The 24,591-nt window shown below is 37.1% G+C and overlaps 2 protein-coding genes across 2 annotated transcripts in view; one reads left to right on the forward strand and one right to left on the reverse strand.

Moving 5' to 3' along the window:
* LOC134806857 (uncharacterized) overlaps positions 1-17,838 on the reverse strand; it is a 32,931-nt gene extending 15,093 nt beyond the window's left edge. Inside the window, exons 1-3 of the mRNA XM_063780262.1 lie at positions 17,518-17,838; positions 3,610-3,828; positions 2,151-2,311 (exon numbers count right to left, since the gene is read on the reverse strand). Of these exons, the coding sequence (XP_063636332.1) occupies positions 2,151-2,311; positions 3,610-3,828; positions 17,518-17,543 (406 nt within the window). The 5' untranslated portion in view covers positions 17,544-17,838. The remainder of the gene's footprint in view (positions 1-2,150; positions 2,312-3,609; positions 3,829-17,517) is intronic.
* Positions 17,839-18,829: 991 nt separating this feature from the next.
* On the forward strand, positions 18,830-21,496 carry LOC134806566 (transmembrane reductase CYB561D2-like). The gene is made up of 2 exons (XM_063779873.1): positions 18,830-19,221; positions 20,853-21,496. Exons 1-2 carry the CDS (start codon positions 19,003-19,005, stop codon positions 21,363-21,365), a joined length of 732 nt encoding a protein of 243 aa, XP_063635943.1. The 5' UTR covers positions 18,830-19,002; the 3' UTR covers positions 21,366-21,496.
* Positions 21,497-24,591: the final 3,095 nt, after the last annotated feature.

Here is a 24,591-nt window from a genome sequence, read left to right on the forward strand (position 1 = left end):
ACGAAAAGACATTACGTAGTTTCCCGAACGCTGCCCAACCGAGTTGGATTCGGCGGTTGACCTCTTTCTCGAAGTTGGACCTACCTAATTGGACTACTTGTCCTAGGTAGATGTACAAGTCAACAACTTCGAGTACCGAGTTCCCAACAGAGACTGGGATGGGCACAACATTGGCATTTGACATAAGTTTCGTCTTGTCCATGTTCATTTTCAAGCCCACCCGTTGTGAAACTCGGTTGAGGTCATCGAGCATCATGCTGAGTTCCTCCATCGACTTTGCCATGACTACGATATCGTCGGCAAACCGAAGGTGAGTGATGTATTCGCCGTTGATGTTGATGCCAAGTCCTTCCCATTCCAGGAGCTTGAACTCAACTCGATTATGGGGAAATATATCCTCGGAAATTAATTATGAGTTTATTTAATAAAAGCTATCAATCGACAAGCAAAAGTCACTAAGTACTATCAAAAAATTCAAGTAACAATGCACTTTATTACACATGTAACACGGTTTATTGTCCAATAATTTCAATGGTGGTAGTTAGTGACTTTTGCTTGTCACCCGACGAAATGTCCTTTGTAATACAAGCGCAGGTCTCTTTCTAATAAAGGAAGTAACTTAAATGAAGAGTTCCTTTTATTTTAAAAGTTAAAAGCTTTTCACATAGCTAAGTGATTCCACCTGTCCAATTTCTTTGTACAATCTCAGTGCAAAATGCTCATTAAAGCAAAATGTGAGACGCAATACACATAGGACAAAGAAATTGGATAGGTAATGAGGTAGAATACCACCCTAAGCAAGAAAATATACGCTTAAAAACTAATAATCGGTATAAACATACGAGTCATAATAACGAGTCGGATTTCACGATCATTGGCAAAGTACGTAATGATCGCGCTCAGACCTCAGACGTTGTGACAGTGCGTAAACAAATCAACATGGATACGTCATCGCGTCGCATCGCAAGTGTGACCTTGAATACTTTGAGCAGCACCTTTTAATTTTATATTCGCCTCGTCTGGTCCTTTCTCTCGAAGACAAAGATGTAAATATAAAGTATCACCGCGGCAAATTGAGGCCGACAATTCGGATGTGATGTCATAGGTCATAACTCGCCATCGCTTCTTTGTGTATACGATCCAGCTGATTATAGGTACCTACCCGTGATTTATAGGAACTGTACACATGTATCTAACTGTGTGAATGTCGGGCTGTTCATATACATTATACCTATACAACTTAAGAAACACCCACATAGCCCACCGGATTAGCAAGCTGAAGTGGCAATGGGCAGGCCACATTGCACGCAGAGAAGATGGCCGATGGGGTCGAAAAGTGCTCGAGTGGAGACCACGGACTAGCAAGCGCAGCGTAGGACGTCCACCCACAAGATGGACAGACGATCTTGTTAAGGTCGCCGGAAGACGCTGGATGCGGGTCGCTTCCAACCGGCACGTATGGAGGTCCAAGGGGGAGGCCTATGTTCAGCAGTGGACGTCTTATGGCTGAGATGATGATGATGAACTTAAGAAATAACGCTGTACCTTCTTGTTATAAATAAACTCCTATTTTTATGAACATATTAGGTACTAAGGGCATTCATTACAGTAGTTAGCTACATCAACGAATGCTATTAGACACGTTCCAGAACAATCGCCAGTATGGTTTATCAGAAATAGATAACACGGAAATAACACGTAATTTTTTCCCTGATTCATTTATTAACCGAAGGTACTTTTGACCATTATATGCAATGCAAATTACTCAAAATGCTTAGTTTGTTTATTATTGCCATTGAGCTTTATTAAGCAAATGATGAGATGACGGACGAGAGAGAGGTATGGAAGAAAAAGACATGCTGCGCCGACCCCAAGTGAACGGGACCAGGGGAAGCAAGAGAATGATGATTGAGCTTTATTAAATAAGTATACCAAATACCCATTTTTACATAGTGCAGAAGTAGGCTAGCACTTTCAAGATAACTTCTGCAGTGTTTGGATGTCTTAATTCTTACTACAGTCAACCCTTCGAGCCCCAGGGATTACATGTAAGTTCCAGGGTATATTGACTTTTCATAAATTCTAGATATCGCGTCCTCGAGACTCGACAAAGATTAGTGACATAGGTATATATGAATGAGACGACTTACAGGCGAAGACGCGGAAGGTGTCGGTGTTTCGCAGCACGTAGACCACGATGGCGACGGCGGCCACGAACAGCAGCACGCCGCCCAGCGCGATAGCCACCCACACGTAGGCGGGCGACACGGGCGCCGACACACACTGCAGGCCTTGCACGTCTTCCGTCAGCCTGCATGGACACGGCGTACAAAGTTAGTCTACAGATATAACTGGGTAGGTACACTTTTTACTTTAAAAAAAGGGGGGGGGGGGGAGATGATAAACGGTTACTTAATAAATTATTAAATTGCACTACGGGACTTAATCGCGTATTTAAGTTTTAAGATTTACCTCCGACGTTTCGAGGACGGCGTTGTCCCCGTGGTCTCGGAGAAGACTGAAACGTCGGAGGTAAATCTTAAAACTTAATTAAATACGCGATTAAGTCCCGTTGTGCAATTTAATAATGTTTAAAAATCGTGAAAGTTTCAATCAGTGTTTTACTTAATAAATGTCTGATTTATGTCTAAGTTAAACGTAGACCTTTGGTACCTAGTGCTCCTAGTAGTATTGTATACCCTCAAAAACTAACTGGAGTAACCACAGTACATCTACCTAAGATAAACTCGGTAAGATAAACTAAAAAATAATATTATAGGTTCCATTATTTTTAAAGGGTATACAATACTACTATACAGTAAAAGTATACATATATTGTAATTTTTATGAGATAGCAGGAGTCTGTTTCATAATATTTTACAATTTATAATAGAGCCTAACTACGCCCATGTAAACTGTGTAGAGTTAATCTCGTTTAAAAGATGTAACGCTAGTTTATTTAGTTAGCGGTAACAACAATCTGTTATATGACGCGCAATCGCGTTGGCAAGCGACACGACTCCAAGATCAAAGAGCCATGAATCATGTAGCTAGTACCAGAGTCAAAACAGTCGTAATATCAGGTCATAACGACTAACCGCCCGCGATGTTCAATTGGTATCCTATCTCTTAAATACCTACTCGTGATTACGGTAGGTTACTGGTTACGGAACTCACGGATCACATGTCGGTAAATGGGGCATTATCTATGAAAAGGAACCTTATTGTCGATGGCGTCAAACGCCGCACAGCGTCGCGCGGTATTGTATTTATATCGGAGCATCGTTAATAATGGCGTAAGCGCCATCGACAATAAGGTCCCTTCTCATAAATAACGTCACAAATAGGTGCAGTCAGCTGCAGCAGACACCTACGTGATTCCGCTTGCATACAAACTTCCATGCAAGTGGTATACGATATCGACTTGAGTAACTAAGTAATTTTAAAGGGCCCACTGATTATCAGTCCGCCGGACGGTATCGGCCTGTCAGTTAGAACAAAATTTTGACAGTTCCGAACAACTGACAGGCCGATACCGGCCGGCGGACTGATAATCAGTGGGCCCCTTTACTACGTAATAATAAACGAATAAAAAGCTAAGAAATTTACCCTTCAAAGCAGACTCCGCAATCAACGACCGAGGTGATACATTTCTTGGTGGGGTCGAGCGGGGGCCTCCGGTTGAATTCCGCGCAGTTGATGCACTTGCGGCACTTGAACACGACACTGTCGCAGTAGTAGCCGTCCGTGCAGTTGTACTGGTACCCGTCGCACTCGATGGGCTGCCCTGCCGCCGCTACCCAGCATGCTGCCACTAGCAACAGCGACCTGCGGACATATCACACAATTAGCACAACGAACACAATGACGGTAATCGAGTAATGGTTACGCAATCGTAATGCGTAATTAAACAATGTATTAATATAAGGTCGATCTACAATCATCGATATCAAATCCCTAGAACGTGCCCAATTTAGCATACGTACCTATGAATAAAAGTAAAAATAAAAATAAGATCTAGGTATATATTATATAGAAAGTATAGAAACAAGGTACAGACATACGTTGCTAAGCTAATCCATATAAAGGTCATCAGGTTATTGACTGCAGTCAAGAACCTATCAAAGAGTATAATAAACATAAAGATTTTCATAAAAAGTAGCAATATCTCACTCAATTAGGTACTGCAAATAAGAAACACCAATAGGATCGCCTAACCGCCAGCTGGTAACCAAGTGTGACTCATCTTCTAGAAAGATCGCAAACAAAAAGACCAGTTTTACCTGATCATAAAAAAGGTTCATTTCGCCGGCCATTTCAAAGAAGCAATTATTACTTTTTTCAATTCTATGACCAAAACACTTTTTCATAAACAGGATGTTAACAGGAACTTATTAGATATTATTTTGTTGTGATATTTATGAAGAAGACAAGTACATATTATGCATATTATGTAGGATGCACTTACGAATACCTAACTGTACTTAACTTGAATGGGTAACATTGATTTGGTACGGAAGGTGCTTCACGGAAAAACATTACCAAGAGCATAAACGACCTTCAAAGCTCATTTATACAGGCGTAGGTGTAACGAACAAAGTACAATACCAAATGTTACACTTATACTCGTATCGTAGGTACCTATATGATAATACAATGTATTACCTACCTATATTAAGTATGTATATAATATCCTAACTATATGTATGTTTAGAATATTTGCAAATAGGCTTATGTTTACGTTAGTAATATTTTTTTTACACACACACATCGAGATACGAAAGACATTACTTAGTCTAGAGACTCTAGAATACATACCTACCTGTACATGGGTAAACAAACGATACATGCCTTCATGCATTGACTCCCTCATCTACCTATGTAGTAACACTGTATATAGTAAACAACATAGCTGCAGCAGTAATAATACTGTACATGTATATAAGAACGTTATTAAAACGAGCTTTGTTTATAAGTCATTCGAAGCGTGCGCAACGGAGACAGAGCAGACAGTCACATATTAAAGTTGTACCCTCTACCTATAGGTTGTTGTTTAACATAAGTAGGTTTAAATAAGTAAATGCGTAGACAAGCTTAGTAGGCTAGTTATATAAGCTGAGTCTGTACGCTAGCCGCTGTGACGTGGCCTAACATCACACGATAATGGTCCGGTCCTTCATACCGTTGTCCTTATCAGTCAATTAATTGTTATGCTTACTGAGTGTAATGCAATCAGGATCTACAAAACAGTTTCGCAATATATATTAAGTACACATGTAGAGAACTAAAGGGAGTCGTAGATAAAACAATATTGGGAAGGGAACCCTTGATCTAGATTAGTGTTTTTTAATCTGTGAGTTGCGAAGCCTCCGTGGATGATCTCAAAATCTTAGTGAAAAAAAGAAAAAGCATTACGTATTACAGGATAAAATCACCAAAGGTTAGAGACGTGCGAAATTTTTTAAACCAATTTCTTGGGACGACATTTAATAAATAATAAAGATTTAAAAACACTGATTTAGACAGATAAACTTATAATACATGCATGCACTGAAGTGACTGAAGACTACCTGTAATTACAATTCAAATTAGCAAGACATGAAATATGAAATTTAAAAGTAAAACATTCGTTTACGACTAACCCCCTTATTCATAAAACTTTACGGGCCTGATTTAGTTAAATTATGTTTTATCCCTTTCTTACAAATACATAAGTCAAAATCACAATTAAAGACAAACGATTATTAGCTAATTGAGATTGATAGCGCGTTTAATGAATAAGGGGGTAAAGTAAGGCTTTAAACGCTTCACACACCTTATACTTAATTCAATCCTGCTGATAGGATCCTAAAAATAAATTGTTCCTAGTTAGTGGACTCACTGGGGTCAGACTAAACGCGGTTACACCTTTACGATTACAGATTTAGGATATTAGGATTCTGAATTAAGTAGAATGTGAAGCCATAGGCGTACCCACAGTGGGGCAAGGTGGGGCAGTTGCCACACCCTGGTCTCTGACCATAACCTAAGAATTTCTGTTTCAACCGAACCCTGTTACAACGTACCCAGCCTCCCCTACTTCTGCCCCACCCCTTAAAAAATGCTGCGTACGCCCATGTGTGAAGCACTTTAGCTTGCCGGCTGGCGAAGGTAAATTTTATTCTAATGATTATTTTAAAATTAAACTATAATTTCTACTTTCACTATCTACCACCACCAATGATAAATAGGCACATACGCATTTAATTCTACGATAAAAAGCAGATACGAATATATTACTACATACCTATATTACCTAGGTATACGAGTACGATTGATTAATAAAATCCGGAAGTTATATAGGTAGTTTTTAAACGATATGAATCATAACAATTACCTATATCATATTTTATAAGTATTACCATTGGTAGGTTAAGTGTTAAGTCCCACCGTCATATCCATAATTAGGTAGGTAGGTACTTAGGTAGTAAAATGACAGTAAGGTTTACTCGGGTAATACCGAATGTCGAAAACTGTCGGATAATTCCGAAAGAGACTTTTATTATGAAGGAATTAAGGGTGATTTTCATCTGAATTTCGGAATTATCCGACATTCGGTAATACCCGAATACACCTTAGGTAGTTTGAAGTTGTTTACAGGTTTTTTACCACACCGTTTGGAAAGACCCGTGTCTATTCCTTGAAATCGTAGTTCAAAGTTGCATTTGGTAAAAAACATGAATAATTTTTTCAGATTAGATTAGGTAAAATGGACTTTTATCCAATGAATCTGAATAAGAAATTTGTACTTGATTTGTAATGATTTACGGCTAATAGTTTCCTTGCGATGGTGAGGTGAATAACTTTAGCAAAGTTTATTCACCCCTCGTGCTCGCAACATATGCACCTTTTTCGTAATCTTCAAAAATAAAAAAGGAAGTAGGAACACATTAGGTATAGAGAGAACAAAGTTTAGGTGTAGGTACAACAAGCTGGGCTATTATTCCGATCGCCTACCGAGTACGCTACTCGTTGATCAGGTGAACTTAAATCTGATCTCCGTTCACGTACACTTGTTACGAATGTTACGATACTCGATGTCGCTTTTACTGGCTCGCTCGTTATGACTATGAGATTGGATGGAAATATACAAGAGTCGAAATGAGAAGGAGGATGCATCGTCGTCTCACGAGAGAGGAGTCCGCGCGACGAGTCGTCGATCTGCTAGTGATTATTCACTGCACTATTTTAATTCTGAATCCACACGTGTCCGCGCTACAGATACAGCATCCCCCGTTCGTCGATGATGCAATCACAGTTAGTGCTAATGTTAGTGCTAACCACGTGCTAACTAAATCCACGCACAAATCTGTATTGTCATTGAATAGTAGCAACAACTAACAGTAAAGTATACAATATATTTCTATACAATAAATATAGGTAATGTTTTATAGTGAATGTATGCTTCCCCCTCCGTCCATAAAAGATACTAGGGACGTTCAACAAACTCCCGGTATTGATATCTTACAACCTTTTTAGGGTTCCGTACCCAAAGGGTAAAACGGGACCCTATTACTAAGACTTCGCTGTCCGTCCGTCCGTCCGTCTGTCCGTCCGTCCGTCCGTCTGTCACCAGGCTGTATCTCACGAACCGTGATAGCTAGACAGTTGAAATTTTCACAGATGATGTATTTCTGTTGCCGCTATAACAACAAATACTAAAAACAGAATAAAATAAAGATTTAAGTGGGGTCCCATACAACAAACGTGATTTTTGACCGAAGTTAAGCAACGTCGGGCGGGGTCAGTACTTGGATGGGTGACCGTTTTTTTTTGCCGTTTTTTGCATTATGGTACGGAACCCTTTGTGCGCGAGCCCGACTCGCACTTGCCCGGTTTCTCAGTATTTTTTGTCACTGGCCGCTAAGGATCATTCATCATAGACTTACAAAAAGTAAAACTCAAACCAATATATGTTCTTTTATTTTTTGAGCGATTTAACCTTAATTATATTAGAGCATCTAGCCGTAAGAAAATTATTGACTAATCAGGGAAAAAATGAAAATGAAATGAAAATCCGTTCAGTACTTTTTGAGTTTATCTTGAACAAACATACAAACAAACAGACGCGGCGGGGGACTTTGTTTTATAAGGTGTAATGATTCGTAAATAAATAATCAGCTAACAAATGGTATTTTAAGCCTTTTACGTATTTGTACATAGGTATTTAGATTAAAAAATATTTACATAGGGACAGAAGGATTGGGCTGCGTTTCCACCAAAGCTGTACGAGGATGCGTAGCGAGGGATGTGTTTGTCATGAACCAATAGAAACACTTCATTTATCTATTTACGCAGTATTTAAGTAATTGTGACTACATTTAGTTTATAGTGCCTACTATACTACCTATCTGCATATATTCGACAAAGTTATGATTAAGAGGAAAGGTTATGGCCGTTTCTCCATACAATCGTGGTACCCATTTTCCTCTCTGGATATTGACATTATGGAAAATGTATTTAGATTCATTGAATGTATGTTAACCATAGTTATGTCCCTACGTTTGACTATTTTAGATTTTTTGAATATTGAAAACATTAGGTGCGAAAAACAAATTTCATACCAAATTTTAAATGCTTCTAACTCTTTTAAAATTCGTAAAAATCAAACTAAGGGACATAGCTATGGGTGATACACCTATAACCATCCTACAACAAATTGTGTCAAAATATTTTCAATAATGTTAATATCCAGAGAGGAAAATGAGGACTACGTTTGTATGAAAAGGTGATTTCGCGCGGGTCCTCCACTTTCGTCTTAAAGGAACTTATTTTTCTATAAAAAATGTGAAAAATTGTTGAATTACGTACCTTATCATCTTTCTGATGCATTTAACAGTTTATGACAATAATATATCAACCACTTTGACAATAGCTAAGCAGATAACAAACACTTTACAGAACTTCAAAAAACCTCATTAGTGAAATGACGCTAAAATTATACCTGTGAGGTTGGACCTGCCAATGCGACTGACAACAATACAGAACTGGCAGCTTGCGGTCCTGTCCTGACTCGTCACGTTATGTCTTCCCTACAAGTTCCCTATCCCAAGTAAGTAGAACTTGTTTTGATTGAAAAAACAATAACTTAATAATAATTAGTCAAGAGCGAGTCGGACGCTTGCTATTAATGGTTAAGCCATCTTGCTACCTGTGTATTTACAAATATGAGGTACCTACCTAATTATTTTTATACGGGGGAGGAAAGGCTTATTTTATTTTGTGTACGTATTTTATTTCAATTAGGTATTTGTTGTAAAAAAACGGAACCATTCATCACTGGTGCGTGTGTCTATGTCTGTGCGTCTGTCACATCACAGCCCATTTGCTCCGACATAGTAATTTTGCGTTAGCCCCCTCTTAAGAAAATAGGCGAAAGTTTAGAGTTGAGTTCAAATTCAAATTGTCAATTGATAAGGAACCCTAAAAAATGAAATAAAAGCAACAAACTTCAATAACTAGACGTGATTATAAAAAACCGGCAAAGTGATTATCGGACTCGAAAATAGAAAGGGTTTCGCAAATTAATTTTACCTATTTCGTTTCTGTTATTCTTTTTTTGTTACAAGTACAGGAAATATGTACAGTGAAACCTGGTTAAGTGGGACCTGGATAAGTGAGAAACCTCTATAGCTGGGACTCATAGTGCGGTCCCGACACCTTAGCACTGAATAACCTCTGTTAGTGAGATAAAACGAACCCCTATAACTGGGATTAGTTGTTGTAATTTTATAGTCACATTTACCTCTATAATTGAGACAGAAAGTGTATTTTACCTCTTTTACTGAGACTATATTTATAAAATTACATTTTTCCTAATTGTTTTTTTAGAATTTTATACGAATTACCTCTGTATATGAGATAACGTCAATCTATGACCTCTCTAACTTGGACTTTATTGATCTATTTCCGTATTCTTACTAACTCTTAGTCTATCCACAAATTCCGCATTTGCTTAATTGTGTCTAAATGACTTCAAGTTTCATTTAGTTACTTTCTGTAGTTAAAACTATCGAAACGAAAGCTGAAATATTGATAAGTAACAAGAATAAACAAATTTTCATTTAATAAATTTCTCAGACGCTATGAAGTCCGTGTTGATTGAAAAAATCTATCCTTTGGAAAGTCATTCAAAATATATTCAAAGAAATATTTAAACAGACTTAAAAAATATTTAGGAATAAGGATTATTTTACCTAAACATATAAAGATAATTACAAAATACCTTATTAACCACCTCTATAACTGAGATATATCCTCTATTCTCACCTATATTAATGGGACCCTCTGTAAATGAGACAGAAATTTATTTGTACCTGGCTAACTGAGAGCCTGGGTAAGTGAGACAAATCTGCTCGTCCCTTGAAGTCTCACTTATCCAGGTTTCACTGTATTATACTTTCTGTTATTCAGTTGTTGTTACAAGTACCTACATTGCAATTATTGTTCAGAGTTAATGTGAAATTTAATTTCATACAAAAATAAACACGCAAGTGGATAGATTAGGTACCAAACCAACTGATATACTCTTGTTATGTCCCTGCATTAGCGTCAATGTGTCCCTGACATTGTTTCGCCGTCGCTCAATCCGGTTCACCAGAATTGATCACATTCTCTACCATCCCTCCCTGCGATTTGCTCCTAGTGAGGCAGGTATGAGTCACCGCAGCTTTGCGATAGCGGGTGCCTTGCGCCGACTGCCACGGCGAAAAAACATAAACAAGAATACAGATGGAAACCCGGCAACCATTCGTTGCGCCGTGCGAGACGAGAGGGAGAGGACCGGGCCTGCCGGGCGGCCGGGCAATGCCAAGGATCGTATGATGAAATATTATGCAATCGCACATGGCAACAATAATAGGCGGTACCTATGTTGTGGTTTTGAGGTACCTAGATAATAAACAGGTATTAAATAGTAAGTATCGTACTATGTTTCATTCATAAAAAAAGATAAGAGAAATGTGAGAGTACTTAGGTATTGATAATTACGTATTCTTAAAGTACCTCATTGAACTTTGCACAAAGACATACAGTAGAGTCCGGTTAGTACGACTTCGCATATAACAACCAACCGCTTATAGCGACGTAAGTATAGGCACTTGGTTGGTTTTAGTACAAGCTACTATGAAAGTACAACCGTTTATTACGACTCCGCTTATAACGACCAACCGCTTTTAACGACGGAAATTGACACAAAATCCGTCCGTTACGTCCGGTTACAACGACGAGCGACGTAGTCTTTACAAATAAATTGTTGGTAAGAAGCTTACTCCGTCCCGCGCACCCAACTCCCCTCCCCCCTTTGCCTATACGCAGCATGATAAAATAGTCATGTGACTTTATGTAATCTAGCAAACTAAATAAAACCCGATTCCCAATATTCAATTGAGCTTAAACTTCACGTACATAACCCTTCGGGTGGCAGCACCTCCGGTTGAACGGTAGGACAAATGGCGCGGCCATTTTTTTAAATATGCCTCGGTGTGGCAGAGGCCGCGAGGAGGTTCGGTCATAACAAGCCCGTAATTGGCAGAGACCGTCTCGCGGCCTCTGTGCGACGCTGCATTTCGCGCCTAAAATAAAACCGTTAAAACTATGCCTTGCTTGCTCACTCTTGCAAGATGCATTCGTCAATAAACAAGGATGGTATTCCCTAACGGTCGAATTCCCGCGTAAAACAAAGTTTGTTAGAAATGACGTGATGTTCCTGCCCCATCTCGACCATTACGCGCCGACCGTCGTCGAGCCGCGAACATTCAAACGGAATACGCACTGATAAAAAGTGAAATAAACTGTGTGAATCGTGTTAAATGTATTGTTTTGTCATAAAGACTGCTTTTTCTACAATCAATTGTTTTATTTCGTAACTATACGTATTTTTACATGAAAGTAGAAAAAAATTGGTAATATGAGATTAGAACAAGTCTAGCATAATTCACATAAATAGAATAGAATTCATTGGTATACAATCAAATAACCCATTTTATGCTGAATTCAGTGATGTATAGTATGTATATATCATTCATAGTTTTTTTTTGGGAAACGGTCATATTTCTAACACGCGCCAAATTCGCGATGATCACCCGTTGAGGCCCCGCCACTTGACGTATATTTTTCCAAAATGGCTGCGCCACTCAACCGGCTTGTTATGTCTGTCCGTCTCGCGGCCACCGCCACTTACCGTAGAGACCTCGAGGAGGACAATGCCACTCGAAGGGTTATTTATGTATGTAAGTTGGGTGACAATGCAATATTTTGGTAACTTCGAGCTGATCTGATGCTGGACACAGGAGGTGGCCATAAGAACTGTGCCATAAACAGACATCGTACATTTTCTAGCATTTTTGGTGCAGCAGAGTGGTGTTAACGGAATTGGTATAGATCTGAAATGGTAAATGAAACCAAAAATGCTGGAAAATGTACGACCACTGGTCATAAAACAACGCATCCTAATTGAGTTTGGGTTGAAATGTTTGACAAAAAACTTATTTAATATTTGATTGTCGATGTACGATTGTCATCTTGATTAGATTCCTTTTTATTTTACGGGATTCGACTAATTTGCGGATGATTGAGTGAGTACGCGTGTGTGTGGCTTCTTCTAAGTCTAACTAAACACACAAGTCTCTGCATTTAAGACAAAGTGTTGTAATATAAAAGTGTTGTAAATATAAATATTTTAATGGAAATGTTTTTTTTCTTTGATTGTTGCATAAGTATTAATAAATACAAAATGATGTAATTATTTTGATTAAAAAAAATATTAAAATTGGCAGTTCGTTTAGTACGACGTCCGGTTAGTACGACCTAATATCACCGGTCCCTTGGGCGTCGTTATAACCGGATTCTACTGTACCTCCTATTCCTTTAGTGGTTATATGTACATGTAACTAGAAGGATATACCTATTGAAGTGTAATTTTTAAAGGAAAATAATTTCGAAAGGAAAAACGGATTGGTATTATGAAAATTGAACTGGTATAAGTAGGTAAATGTAAATATTATCGGTGGGTATCTTTGTAGAGGTGCTAATGCTTTGTAGAGATGAAAATAAATACGCATATCTGAGATGATTTATTATTTTTCATCACACTCGCTCAGTAAATGTGGAATTGCACGCAGGTTTAGCGGGAGTTATAGAAAAAGCGTTCTCCCTAGGGAGTTATGAAGTTTCTAGTGCCATAGTTAACAGTTTTTTGTCTTTATACTTAATTTTTGTATCGCAAGTGTGATGAAAAACATTGTGTGTAACTCGGGCGTAATAATATTGCAAACTCGAGTCTATAAATCGCTCCGGCAATCCGTCGCGATTTAACTAACTCTCGTGTGCAATATTCAACTTACGCCCCATGTTGCACAATGTACTATTACGTCACCCTAGGCCCGTAAGTTCCTGGCCAAGGCAAGACGTAAAACTTTAGACAAACCACGGGCGGTAATTCGTAAAGCCCCAGATCGCATATAAACACCTGCGATCTGGAGCATTCACGAATTCACCTCCCTAGGTATGTAATGTACTATTGTCTAATTAGTTTCACTCCCAGAAGCTGTTTGTTATAGGCAAGGATGTCGCCGAGAAGCGCAACAATGCTAGCAGATTATGCATTAACAATTTTAGATGCATGATTTCTGGACGACCCCTTATCAGAAGTAGGTCTGTACTGTAATATAATTTTCATCACACTTGCTCGGAAAAGATGTATTTACACGTAGGGCTTGCGGGCGGGAAATTGAATTTTTCGCCCTAGGGCGGAAAAAATCTTTTCCGAGCAAGTGTGATGAAAAACACTTATTTACACGTAGGGCTTGCGGGCGGGAAATTGAAATTTTCGCCCTAGGGCGGAAAAGTGTTTTATACAGAAGTTTGTTTTTATTAATTCTCCTTTTTTTCCTTACAAGTGTGATGAAAAACATTGTGTGTGCCACGGGCGGTAAAGAAATTCCGAACTCGTGAACATTTTAAGCCCTCGCTTCGCGTCGGGCTTAAAATTGACACTCGTTCGTAATTTCTTATTTCCCGCCCTTAATACACAATGTACTATTTCATCACACTTGCTCGGAAAAGATGTATTTACACGTAGGGCTTGCGGGCGGGAAATTGAATTTTTCGCCCTAGGGCGGAAAAAATCTTTTCCGAGCAAGTGTGATGAAAAACACTTATTTACACGTAGGGCTTGCGGGCGGGAAATTGAAATTTTCGCCCTAGGGCGGAAAAGTGTTTTATACAGAAGTTTGTTTTTATTAATTCTCCTTTTTTTCCTTACAAGTGTGATGAAAAACATTGTGTGTGCCACGGGCGGTAAAGAAATTCCGAACTCGTGAACATTTTAAGCCCTCGCTTCGCGTCGGGCTTAAAATTGACACTCGTTCGTAATTTCTTATTTCCCGCCCTTAATACACAATGTACTATTACAGTACATATGGTCCTATTTTCCCGCACTAGTGCGTAAAATAGCACTTCCCGTGCGTATGTCAAAAGTTTAAAGGGCCATATGTACTGTAAAACGTTGTACGATACACGTGCGAATAGGTAATTCGCAACTCGTGTCGATTTAAACAGTCCCTTCGGTCGTGTTTTAATTTATCGCCACTCATTTCGAATTTCCTCTTTTCCGCACTTGTATCGTAAATAACTATTACGGTAGGTACATATGGTACTATTTTACCGCACTAGTGCGATAATTAGCACATTGTACTATAACTATGTCAAAAATTTAAAGGGCGATATGTACATACTGTAAAACGTTGTACGATACATGTGCGAATAGGTAATTCGGAAATCGTGTCGAAAATCCTATTTTTCGCACTTGTATCGTAAATCGTATTATATTAGTGGAACGAAACCCGATTCTTTGGCCCGATTTCGCCGTTAAGGGGCCCACTGATTACCAGTTCGCCGGACGATATCGGCCTGTCAGTTGTTCGGAATTGTCAACATTTTGTTCTAACTGACAGGCCGATACCGTCCGGCGGACTGTTAATAAGTGGGCCCCTTTAGATCTGCACGGCAACAAAAAACGGCTCGATTCGGAAAATTAATTAGATTTCTACTAGACTTCAACAAGTTACGATACGGATAATTTAAAGATATTTGTAAGATAGATATGTCAAATTTGACGTTTCCGCGATTCTTGGGAGTCCTTTTGAACGATTTCGACAAGTTATGACTTAGATATCCAAGTCACATCTAGTCGATATCTAATGTAGATCTAGTTGATCTCTAAATCGTCTCAAGATCTTATGATTATCTCGAAATCCGAATAGGCCTGTTAATCCCAATAATTGATATCGGCACTAGTTTTTACAAAAGCGGCCTTAAGCCTTATGGGGACCGTAAATCAATGTAATTTAGAAGACAATTTCCGTAAAGCAATGAAAAATTATAGGGTACTTCCCGTTGACCTAGAACTATGAAATTTAATATCGTCTTACACTACAAGTACTTACAAACAGAGAACTATAAATTTGTAAAAAAAGTTCAATTTATTCGGAACCCTCGGCGGGCGAGTCCGACTCGCATTTGTCCTTTTTTTTTTATTTGAACATATTCTTTTTAGGTGAAGTTATTATTTCACAGTATTACTAGTTGGTGCCTTGTCCACCAAAACCGAGTCATAGGCCAATGGGGTTGGCCGGTCGAGGTCCCTATAGCAGATGGCGCCAACATAGCTTGCCCTGTCAGTCCCTAGAATGTTATCAATTTTTTGTTTTTTTAATGCCCTGGATGCCAGCTTGATGCCAGCCCTTTAAGCCAAATCTCATAGAAAAAGGGGCAAGCTATGATGGCGCCATCTATGCAAACTCTTGAAACTTGCCAAACCCATTTCGTACCATCATCTGCATCTGCTACTGCCAATATTGGACCCTGCTGGTCTTGTTATGTAGACTTAACTGTGCAGCGAAAGTGAAGACCGAGAAGATAACCCTCCCAACAAGTAATAAATTTGGATTTGCTGCTTAATATGTATTACCACCAGAGTGCAGCACTATTAGCGCCTAAAGTAAACATTAGACTAACTTATACATACTGTGCCTTAAACTGTTTTTGACAAGTTTTCACAAACAATAAAATATGACATTGATGTATCAAGGTGGTTTGTTTACTGGTTTTGAAAAATCTAATATTTTAATATAATTTTTCCTATCAACATCTTAATCTTTTGGACGCCAATGACCGATATATCCGTACCGCAGGTCCAACGCCAAAGACCGATTAATCAGTCACAGACCACAGAGCAACATAGACCTACATGCATATGCATAAAGTTCAATTTCAGTCCGAGTGACAGCTTTTGTGTTTGACATGGCGTCGAAAAGGTTAAAGAAAAGTTTTGGGAAAACAAGTTTTTAAGCTTAGTATGGAGTTTAAAATTATTAGACTTATTTTAAAAGTCATACATGGCCATATTTTATTATTGCTGTTCTTTTTAAAGCTACTCCTAAACTTATCAACTGGTTGCTTATTTGTAAGAGTTGTAAGGCATGAAGCCAAAGCACTTGAATGCCTATGGTAATAATTTAAATGGACTTCTGCATACACACATATATGATTCAGAATATTCAGATTTAGAGTCATTTATTACATAAAAGAAATTTACATTATAAATTTGTATTTATAGAAGAAGCTAGACATGTGTTGTTCATGAGTGAGTGACTTTTTATTTAACTGACTCACTCTTTAACTCACTGAAGATTTAACTCACTCAGTAACTCATCTATCTCAGTGTTACTTGTCCCTCGTTCCAACACAAGATTTGAATGAGCCAGTCGAGCCAAACATCTGAGACAATGCAGATACCTAAGCAAAACAACAATTTCGGAGCATTTGGAAAGAATTTGGAGGGAGTCAGGAAAACATGATGGGATTGTATTGCGTGATTCGCCATCTCTCTCTACTCACTTGTCAACAATATAGTCCAGTGAATCAAATGAGCAGTGATCAGGGATTTGGTGGCAATGCCGCGGGATCTAGTAGAATTTATTGTATGGATGCGGGAGTAAGCCCGCAATATGAATTGAATTTTTCACAAAGACGCTATCTTAATATTTTTTTAATACAATTACATACTAAAAACTTTCATAAGAAAAAAAAACGTTAATTACCCCTAGTTGCAACCAAATTCCCGTCATCCCCGATTACTGGAAATTAATGATATAATAGTGAAGTGTTATGCGCATCTCTAGAAGCTGACAACATTTTTCAGGTTTAAAATTGTTTTACTATTGCATTTTGATTTCATTAGAAGACTACCAATTAAGAAATAGTTTAGAAACACTCACATACCTATCATTCTTTATTTATTAAGTTTTATTCTACATAATATTTTGAAGTTCACACATGTTTGGAAATATAGTTTGATTTGCATTGAAACTAATACCGTAAAAAAATAAATTTTAACTATGCATTGTACACTAATAAATAAATGCATAAATAAATAAATATTGTAGTAAATTGTTAAATAACTTTAAAGGTACTTACAGTTTGGATTTGAGAATTCCCTCCATCAGTGCTAATGTTTTGGCAACGAACTAAGAAATTTCTACTACATACACTAACTAAAACTACAATTAACTACCATCAGTCAACTATAAAGCGTAAACAAACCCATTTCATAAAAGGCATATGAAGTCTTTCAAGTTGGCCCACCACTTTATATATTTTAATTTAATTCAAAATTAAAAACTTGACTCACACTACACATGAATATAATTTTATTTAATTAACAATTATTTCTTATTTAGGTGCACTTTACGACCAGCTCACGCGCGAAATTTCTTACAACTGCACTGACGTTAGTGATTTGTCACAAATATTGAAGACGAAATATTTTGAATGAATGCGTTGCGCACGCGCATCATGCGATCTTGCCGCGGCCTATCTGACAAGTTTCAACCTGTGCGGATTATCTCGGTCTTTGTTTTACTTACGAGATAATTGTGTGACAGAGAGAAACAAATATAAATCGATAGAAAAAAAACACAAAACTTCACCATAATGGGCTCCACAGACGTCATCAATAGTTGAGATTTTTGATATTTCAAAGTACTAGGACTCAATAGATTTTCGAAAAGTGAAAGGAGGAAAGGAGCTAAAAAGGCAAATAATCTCCATCAAATCTCCACTATTATAATTTGTCAAAGGACTGTCTCATTTCAATCATAAACAGAGAGAATCATACTATCTTTGTCTTACACTAGTACTAGCACCCAAAAGAAAAGGATGACTGACTGACAAATTGGTTTGACCAACTATATATTCTAATAATAATATTGTTGTTGTAGCTATAACAATTTTGATTTTTAGCGCAATTTTACTAGAAAAATACATCTGTTCCATGCAAGCCCTCTCCGCTCCACACTTGTGCGCGAATCGCGGCGCGAAGCCGCGAACGCGAGTGTGGAGTCAAGATCGCAGATCAGCGAAATCAAGATCTTTCTCTTTTACTCCAATGAAGGCGTAATTAGAGGGATAGAGAAAGATACCCGCGATGTAACGACCAAAGGTATCGAAAGTCGAAGTCAGAGAGAGGGCTACCGCAAACCATTCGTACCAAAGATTCGTACTATCATTCGTCTCTTTCGCTTTGCGTATTCGAGTGATAGAGAGACAAATATACATATAATATATCGATAGGACCTCAAGATATAAAAATAAATCTAACTAAATAAATTTACTACAGTAAATTTTCTATGGGACGATTAACCTTTGGCGCCTATATTTTAATCAATTTTAATCATGATTTTCTAAACAGAAAAATATTGCTCATATTTGCCATTGTCAATGCCAACTGTCACTTTCACATCGCCTTGTTGTCGTCACTCGTCAATAATTTCAAAGTATCATTTTTAATTTGCAATTTCGCCGCAGGATACGCCTCTAGAACGTAAAACTGTAATTACTGATCTTCTACAATTAATAAAGTGTAGGAATATTAAAAATACTAATTACGTCGCCAGTTTTTGAATGGAGAGACTTGATGGTGAATCCGAAATGCCAGCACAAGACAACACAAACTCTGAGCAGTCTCGCCTCATCGGCTCCAACATGCCCAGCAGGGTTAGCTACATGAATCTCATAAGCAACTTGAGTGCAATAGTGCTCGTGGCTATCATCATCTACTGCTGTATCGCCAAAGGGGAGACAGTCTTGTTTGCTCTCCATCCGATTTTGATGGCTCTCGGGGTAAGTTTTACGAATTTATGGGGTAATCTCGTTTTTTAAGAGTACCCACGGAGTTATAAGTAATTACTTCACCTCTAAATGGAATATTTTATTACAGTTTATGCAAAAAAGTTTTCTTATCATAACTCCGTAGGGTTGTAAAAATATAAAGTTAACTACAAGTTGTATCTTTTTTTGTTTAAATTAACGTTTATCAGTATCAGTATTTGACCATAGTAATATAATTGAATAATTGACAAACACACACATGCACGTAAACACACACACACATTATGCAAGCCCATGCACCTACTTTGTAAAATGTATTTTTCCTCCCTTCTTTTTTCTTAACATTTTTTGTATTGTTTCCACTTAATTATTGCATATTAACTGTATTATTGTGGAAATCTGTTATTGGCTTTGTTTTTTGCTCACTGTGCTATGTATTATGTACTTTTTGTATTGCTGTTGATGCCCCAAATAAATAAAATAAACAAATTGTTGAGTAACCATGTATGTTGCAATAATTTAAAACTATTTGTTTTCAACCTTATATAAAATGAATGTTAATTTCACTAATTGTGGTATGAAACAGTAGCTTTATGATTTACTGAATATGTATGGTTAATCAAGTTTAATTTAAGAGATGATAATTAGGGTTTCTGAATTCGTTCATTCGTCAGGTGACAAGCAAAACTCACTATTTACTAAAAAATATTTAAACAAAAATCAACCTTCTTTTAGTACTAATATGGTTCACTATGGCTATGAACTTGTGGTGGTAATTAGTGAGTTTTGCTTGTCACCTCACAATATTATATGAAACAAAAAAAAGTGAAACTAATTTCAAAAGGGATAAAATAAAATATGCTTTTAAATGCGCTAGCTATGTTTGAAGTTGATGCCAAGCCAAATCTTAAAAGTGTCAACACACTGTTGAACCAAATGCTGACCCTGACCTGGTGCGGTTTCATAAGGAAAGAAAGCTGTCCATTTGTTGTTTGGGGATATTGACCAGTATTGTAACTATTTGGCTTGGCACAAACTTCAAACATATCAGTTGCTATGCTAGCACATATAAAAGGGATACAATTTTATTTTCTCCTTTTTTAAGTCAGTTTTCTTTTTTTAATAAGGTTTTCAAATTTTATTTACTCATTTTTAATTTAAGTTTTTATATGAGTGATGCAGCAATTCACAAAAGGAATTCGCGTTTTGGATAGTTTTTACATTTCAAGGTCTGGATCTGAATACATCATGATTTGCGGAGTTCCGTCAATTCTTCATGGAACACATCATCAGAACTGTATCATGACAAAAGAACCTTACTTAAGAAGACATATATAGCCTAAGTTTAATTACGCGTCGTTGAAGAGTGATAATGTGCTATCAACATGATATTTAATGTTACGTAATTACTAATGTTAATGCATAATTCTCCAAATCACCAAATCTCTCTCCAAATAAAACTAGAGAAAGGGGCAAGTTATTATGGTGTCATCTATGCAAACCTTTCACAGTTGTCATCCCCATTAGAGTTGCATGTAGGAATTAATAGATAATGTAAAGGGTATTCAACAGTTTTTGCCAGTTTGCTACAGAAATCTAAAAGCGCACATATATGTACTTATATATTTTCTTTGAATTTACAGTGGACAGTCTTCATGGCATCTGCTGTGAACGCAATTACACCTGGAGATCTGGCTACAGAGTGGATGCCCATTCGTCTGCGCAGCGCGCGCCACTGGGTATTGCAGGTTGGAGCCGGGATACTGATCTTAATCGCATTCCTTTGTATACTTTCAAATAAAATTATTCATGACAAGCCCCACTTTCAGACCTTGCATTCTAAATTTGGATTAACCGCCTTCATTTTCATGTTGGTGACCATGAGTGGAGGTCTTGGAGCCCTGTACAGTCTCAAGTTGAAACATTACCTGGCCCCTATTTATACCAAACTCTTGCATGCCTCTTTCGGACTTCTAACTATTGTGCTTGGCAGCGTGGCAATAATTCTCGGCATCTTCTCCAACTGGTGGACGTTTGGAGAAATATTGCGGTACACCAACTTGACGTTAATATTGATTGTCATGCTCTTCACAATATTGCGCCCATGCTTAAAAGTATATTTCCGTTTAATGGAAAGGATTGAAAACGGGAATTAATTTATACTTGAGTGTATCTTGAATTTAAACAAAAGTCAGCCCATATAGGTGGTTATCACACTGACACCGGAACCAACGCAACTATCATAGACATTCATACCGCCTCGTTCTCTCACCGTCGCCGCCTGGTTGCGGCGCCTGTGTGAAGACCGCCTATTACCTATTGTATGTCTCAAGTCATGACCCATGAACCAACAATAATGAGGCCGGTATAGTAGTACCGTTATAACTATAAGTTAAGCATTTTGTGATAGGTATTCAAACCTGAATGTTTGTATTAATTCCTTATATGGATATAATTCGGACCACCGTAAAATAAACTTATTTCAAACTTATTAAAGTAGAATCTTACATATTTTTTTGTTTGGAATCATTAAGTATCATTCGTTCTTGAACCATGTGTTAAGTGTTTTCCATAAGAGGAGAGAGGGAAGGGCTATCTACCTACATATTATTGTTGGTTAATGGGACATTTTGTGTAGGTATGTTCGTGTTGCTTTAGGCTTGCATATTCAAATTAGCCTTTATTTTCTCTTGCTCCCGCGTAAGTTATAAGTTTACTAATTCGTGTAGGTACCAAACTTAATTTAAACTTAATGGATTTTTAATTTTATACAATCATCAAATATATTTCATAATATTTTCTTAAACTTTATGGTCTTGTATTCTTATACATGCAAAGATTCTTATACACAACATCGATCGATGTTTGATTGGTCCAACAACATATCTTGCACCGTTGCACCACTTACTAAATACAATTTTAAGTGTAGTTACCATCGCGCATTATATTATAAAAATAAAATAGGAAAATAGTTTATTTATGTTATCAACTATTTAATTAGTTATTACTTACCAGTAAAACAATATAGGTATGTATTTTGTTATATGTCTTTTTTTATAGTAATAAGTCATTACATATTACATGCATCATACAAAAATTTATCGTAATATCAAAAATGAGCATTACCTATTTATAAAATATTAGTAGGTCAAACAACTTGTTTTAATATATTTGATGTTCTCTGGTGAGAATTAGGGCTCAATGTTGATCTTGTCTTTATTTATAGCACAAAGCACATTTTACAATTAACGTTTTTAAAATATATTTTAAATATAAACTTTACAATGTTACCCATATTATTAAGCATAATTAGTTTCATATTTCATATTTTAGTAGTTAATCTAATGAGGTTAATACTATTAAATGCTCAGTACAGATGGCACTAATAGGAATTGGTTTCAACTGACATATAAACGTATAATTGAGGAATGAGGACCTACCGCGATAATCGAAATTTTGTTATGTGCATTTCTATCGCTCTTGCATATTCGAGCGATAGCGAGTTAGATGGACGAACGAACGAAGCGAAGTGGTTCGGCGTAAGCCCTCTGGGCTGTAACGTCCTAAGGACAGCCAAGGACAGATTAACACAAGAATTGAATTGGAACATAAGAATATTATATGTTAAACCCCAAAGTATTTTATACTCAGCGGGTGTGAAAATATTAACAAACAAATGTACTTACTTAAGGGTTTATCCCCCTGGCGGCACTAGCTTAAAAATCTCCCCTGTCACTTGGAACCAATTTACTGCAGCGCCATCTGTGTTAAGTTATGCAGGTTTAACCTCTTTGTTAAAGAATTTTAAGGACCAACCGAAAAACCGTGGAGGACCTACACTGTAGGTAATTGGTATCCAGAGTAAAAAATAATAGTGTGTTAAATTAAGAGCCTAAAGATTCTAAAAAACAGGCCAGGTGCGTGTCGGGCCACGCATGAAGTTTCCGCACACATTATTTTTAATACTGAGAGAAGGTTTTTGGAAAAAAACTCACGCCTCAACCGATAATGTTCAAAACAATTTTCGTGGAATGTATTGATGAAGCTACTTTTTGTCTTTTTTTGTACGCTCGGTCTTAAAATGATCTTATTATATAAGGACTTATTTTAATGTTCTTGATTTTGTAGTTTTCTTTTTTTTATTGTGATATGTTTTCGTACTTTTAATGAAAAAATTTTGTATTTCCAAACATGTGTAGTAGCTAAAGTGTCATTCTACGGATCTTGCTAACTATGTAAACTAACCGCCATATTGAAATCATCAGTCAGTGACAATTTCAATGTGGCGGTTTGTTTACATAGTTAGCAAGTTCCATAGAATGACATTTTACAATCATAGTTGACAACTCACCGCTTTGTGGAAATAATTATTAATAGGATAAGTACCCCCTATTAATAATTATTTCCATACTGCAGTGTTTTGCCGCCAGAGTGCAGCACTAGCACATATTGTAAACCATAGATTAACTTATACATACTACTTTTCAAGTTTCCACTAAGTGACTGATGCACTAAGGCGGTTTGTTTACAGAGAGAATTTAGAGAGAAATCAAAATTGTCTCTCTATCGCACATCGCTAAAAAATATGCAAGAGTAATGGAGAGGCAGATAACGAAATTTCGATTTTCATTTTTCTCGGTAGGCCCTCAGTTTGTGCTAGTGGCCCTCTACGCAGAGTTTTACACATCAATATTCAGGTAGTATAAATATTTGCATTTAGAGTCTGGCTAGCCAAATTTTGTTGACAGATATTTCCTTGTTGCATCACCAATTGTCTATGCTTTTAAAAAAAGTTAAAAGTCTGTTGTCAATTTATGTCATTCATTCGAATTGTTCGCGGTTTATAAGGCGTTTATTTTAAATAATACATATAATAATAACTATACCGAGTGACGTCCGCAACCTATTATTTAAGCTCGTAAATAATTACGACAATGTGCGAAGTCGACGTGAAGCGTTTTAAAACAAAAAACTGCAATGTTTACAAGTCGGAAACAATTTCGTAGGTTGGTGCTCTATTAATATTTTGATACTTTAAGTACTAGTTCTAAACTTCTAACATTTCCCTATAACTTTGCTTAAGTATGTGAATTTATTAATACCTGAATCTCATAAACAGGACAAGTGTGTAAAAAAAACGGATAAAGTAGAAGTTCTGGAAAATATCAATAAAATCAAAACATTGGAACGTAATCATATGTGTTTGTTGTTGACTATACTTTACATAGTGGTAGAAATTAATGTGAGCTGACTTTGAGTGCAGTCAACGTATATTTAACTTATTTCCTTAGGTACCTTACGTATGCACAGCAAATTAAAAATATTTTCTAGTATCAAAACTATAATTCCTACTACACACAGTGTGACCAGCCCAAGATTTTT

The sequence above is a fragment of the Cydia splendana genome, chromosome 3 (genome assembly GCF_910591565.1).
Source record: "Cydia splendana chromosome 3, ilCydSple1.2, whole genome shotgun sequence".
NCBI classification, from domain to species: Eukaryota; Metazoa; Arthropoda; class Insecta; order Lepidoptera; family Tortricidae; genus Cydia; species Cydia splendana.

Excerpts from the sequence above, each read along its gene's own strand:
- LOC134806566 (XM_063779873.1), top strand. The coding sequence starts at position 19,003 with ATGGAGAGACTTGATGGTGAATCCGAAATGCCAGCACAAGACAACACA. Across the intron at positions 19,222-20,852 it reads CGATTTTGATGGCTCTCGGG|TGGACAGTCTTCATGGCATC; the intron begins GTAAGTTTTACG and ends TTGAATTTACAG.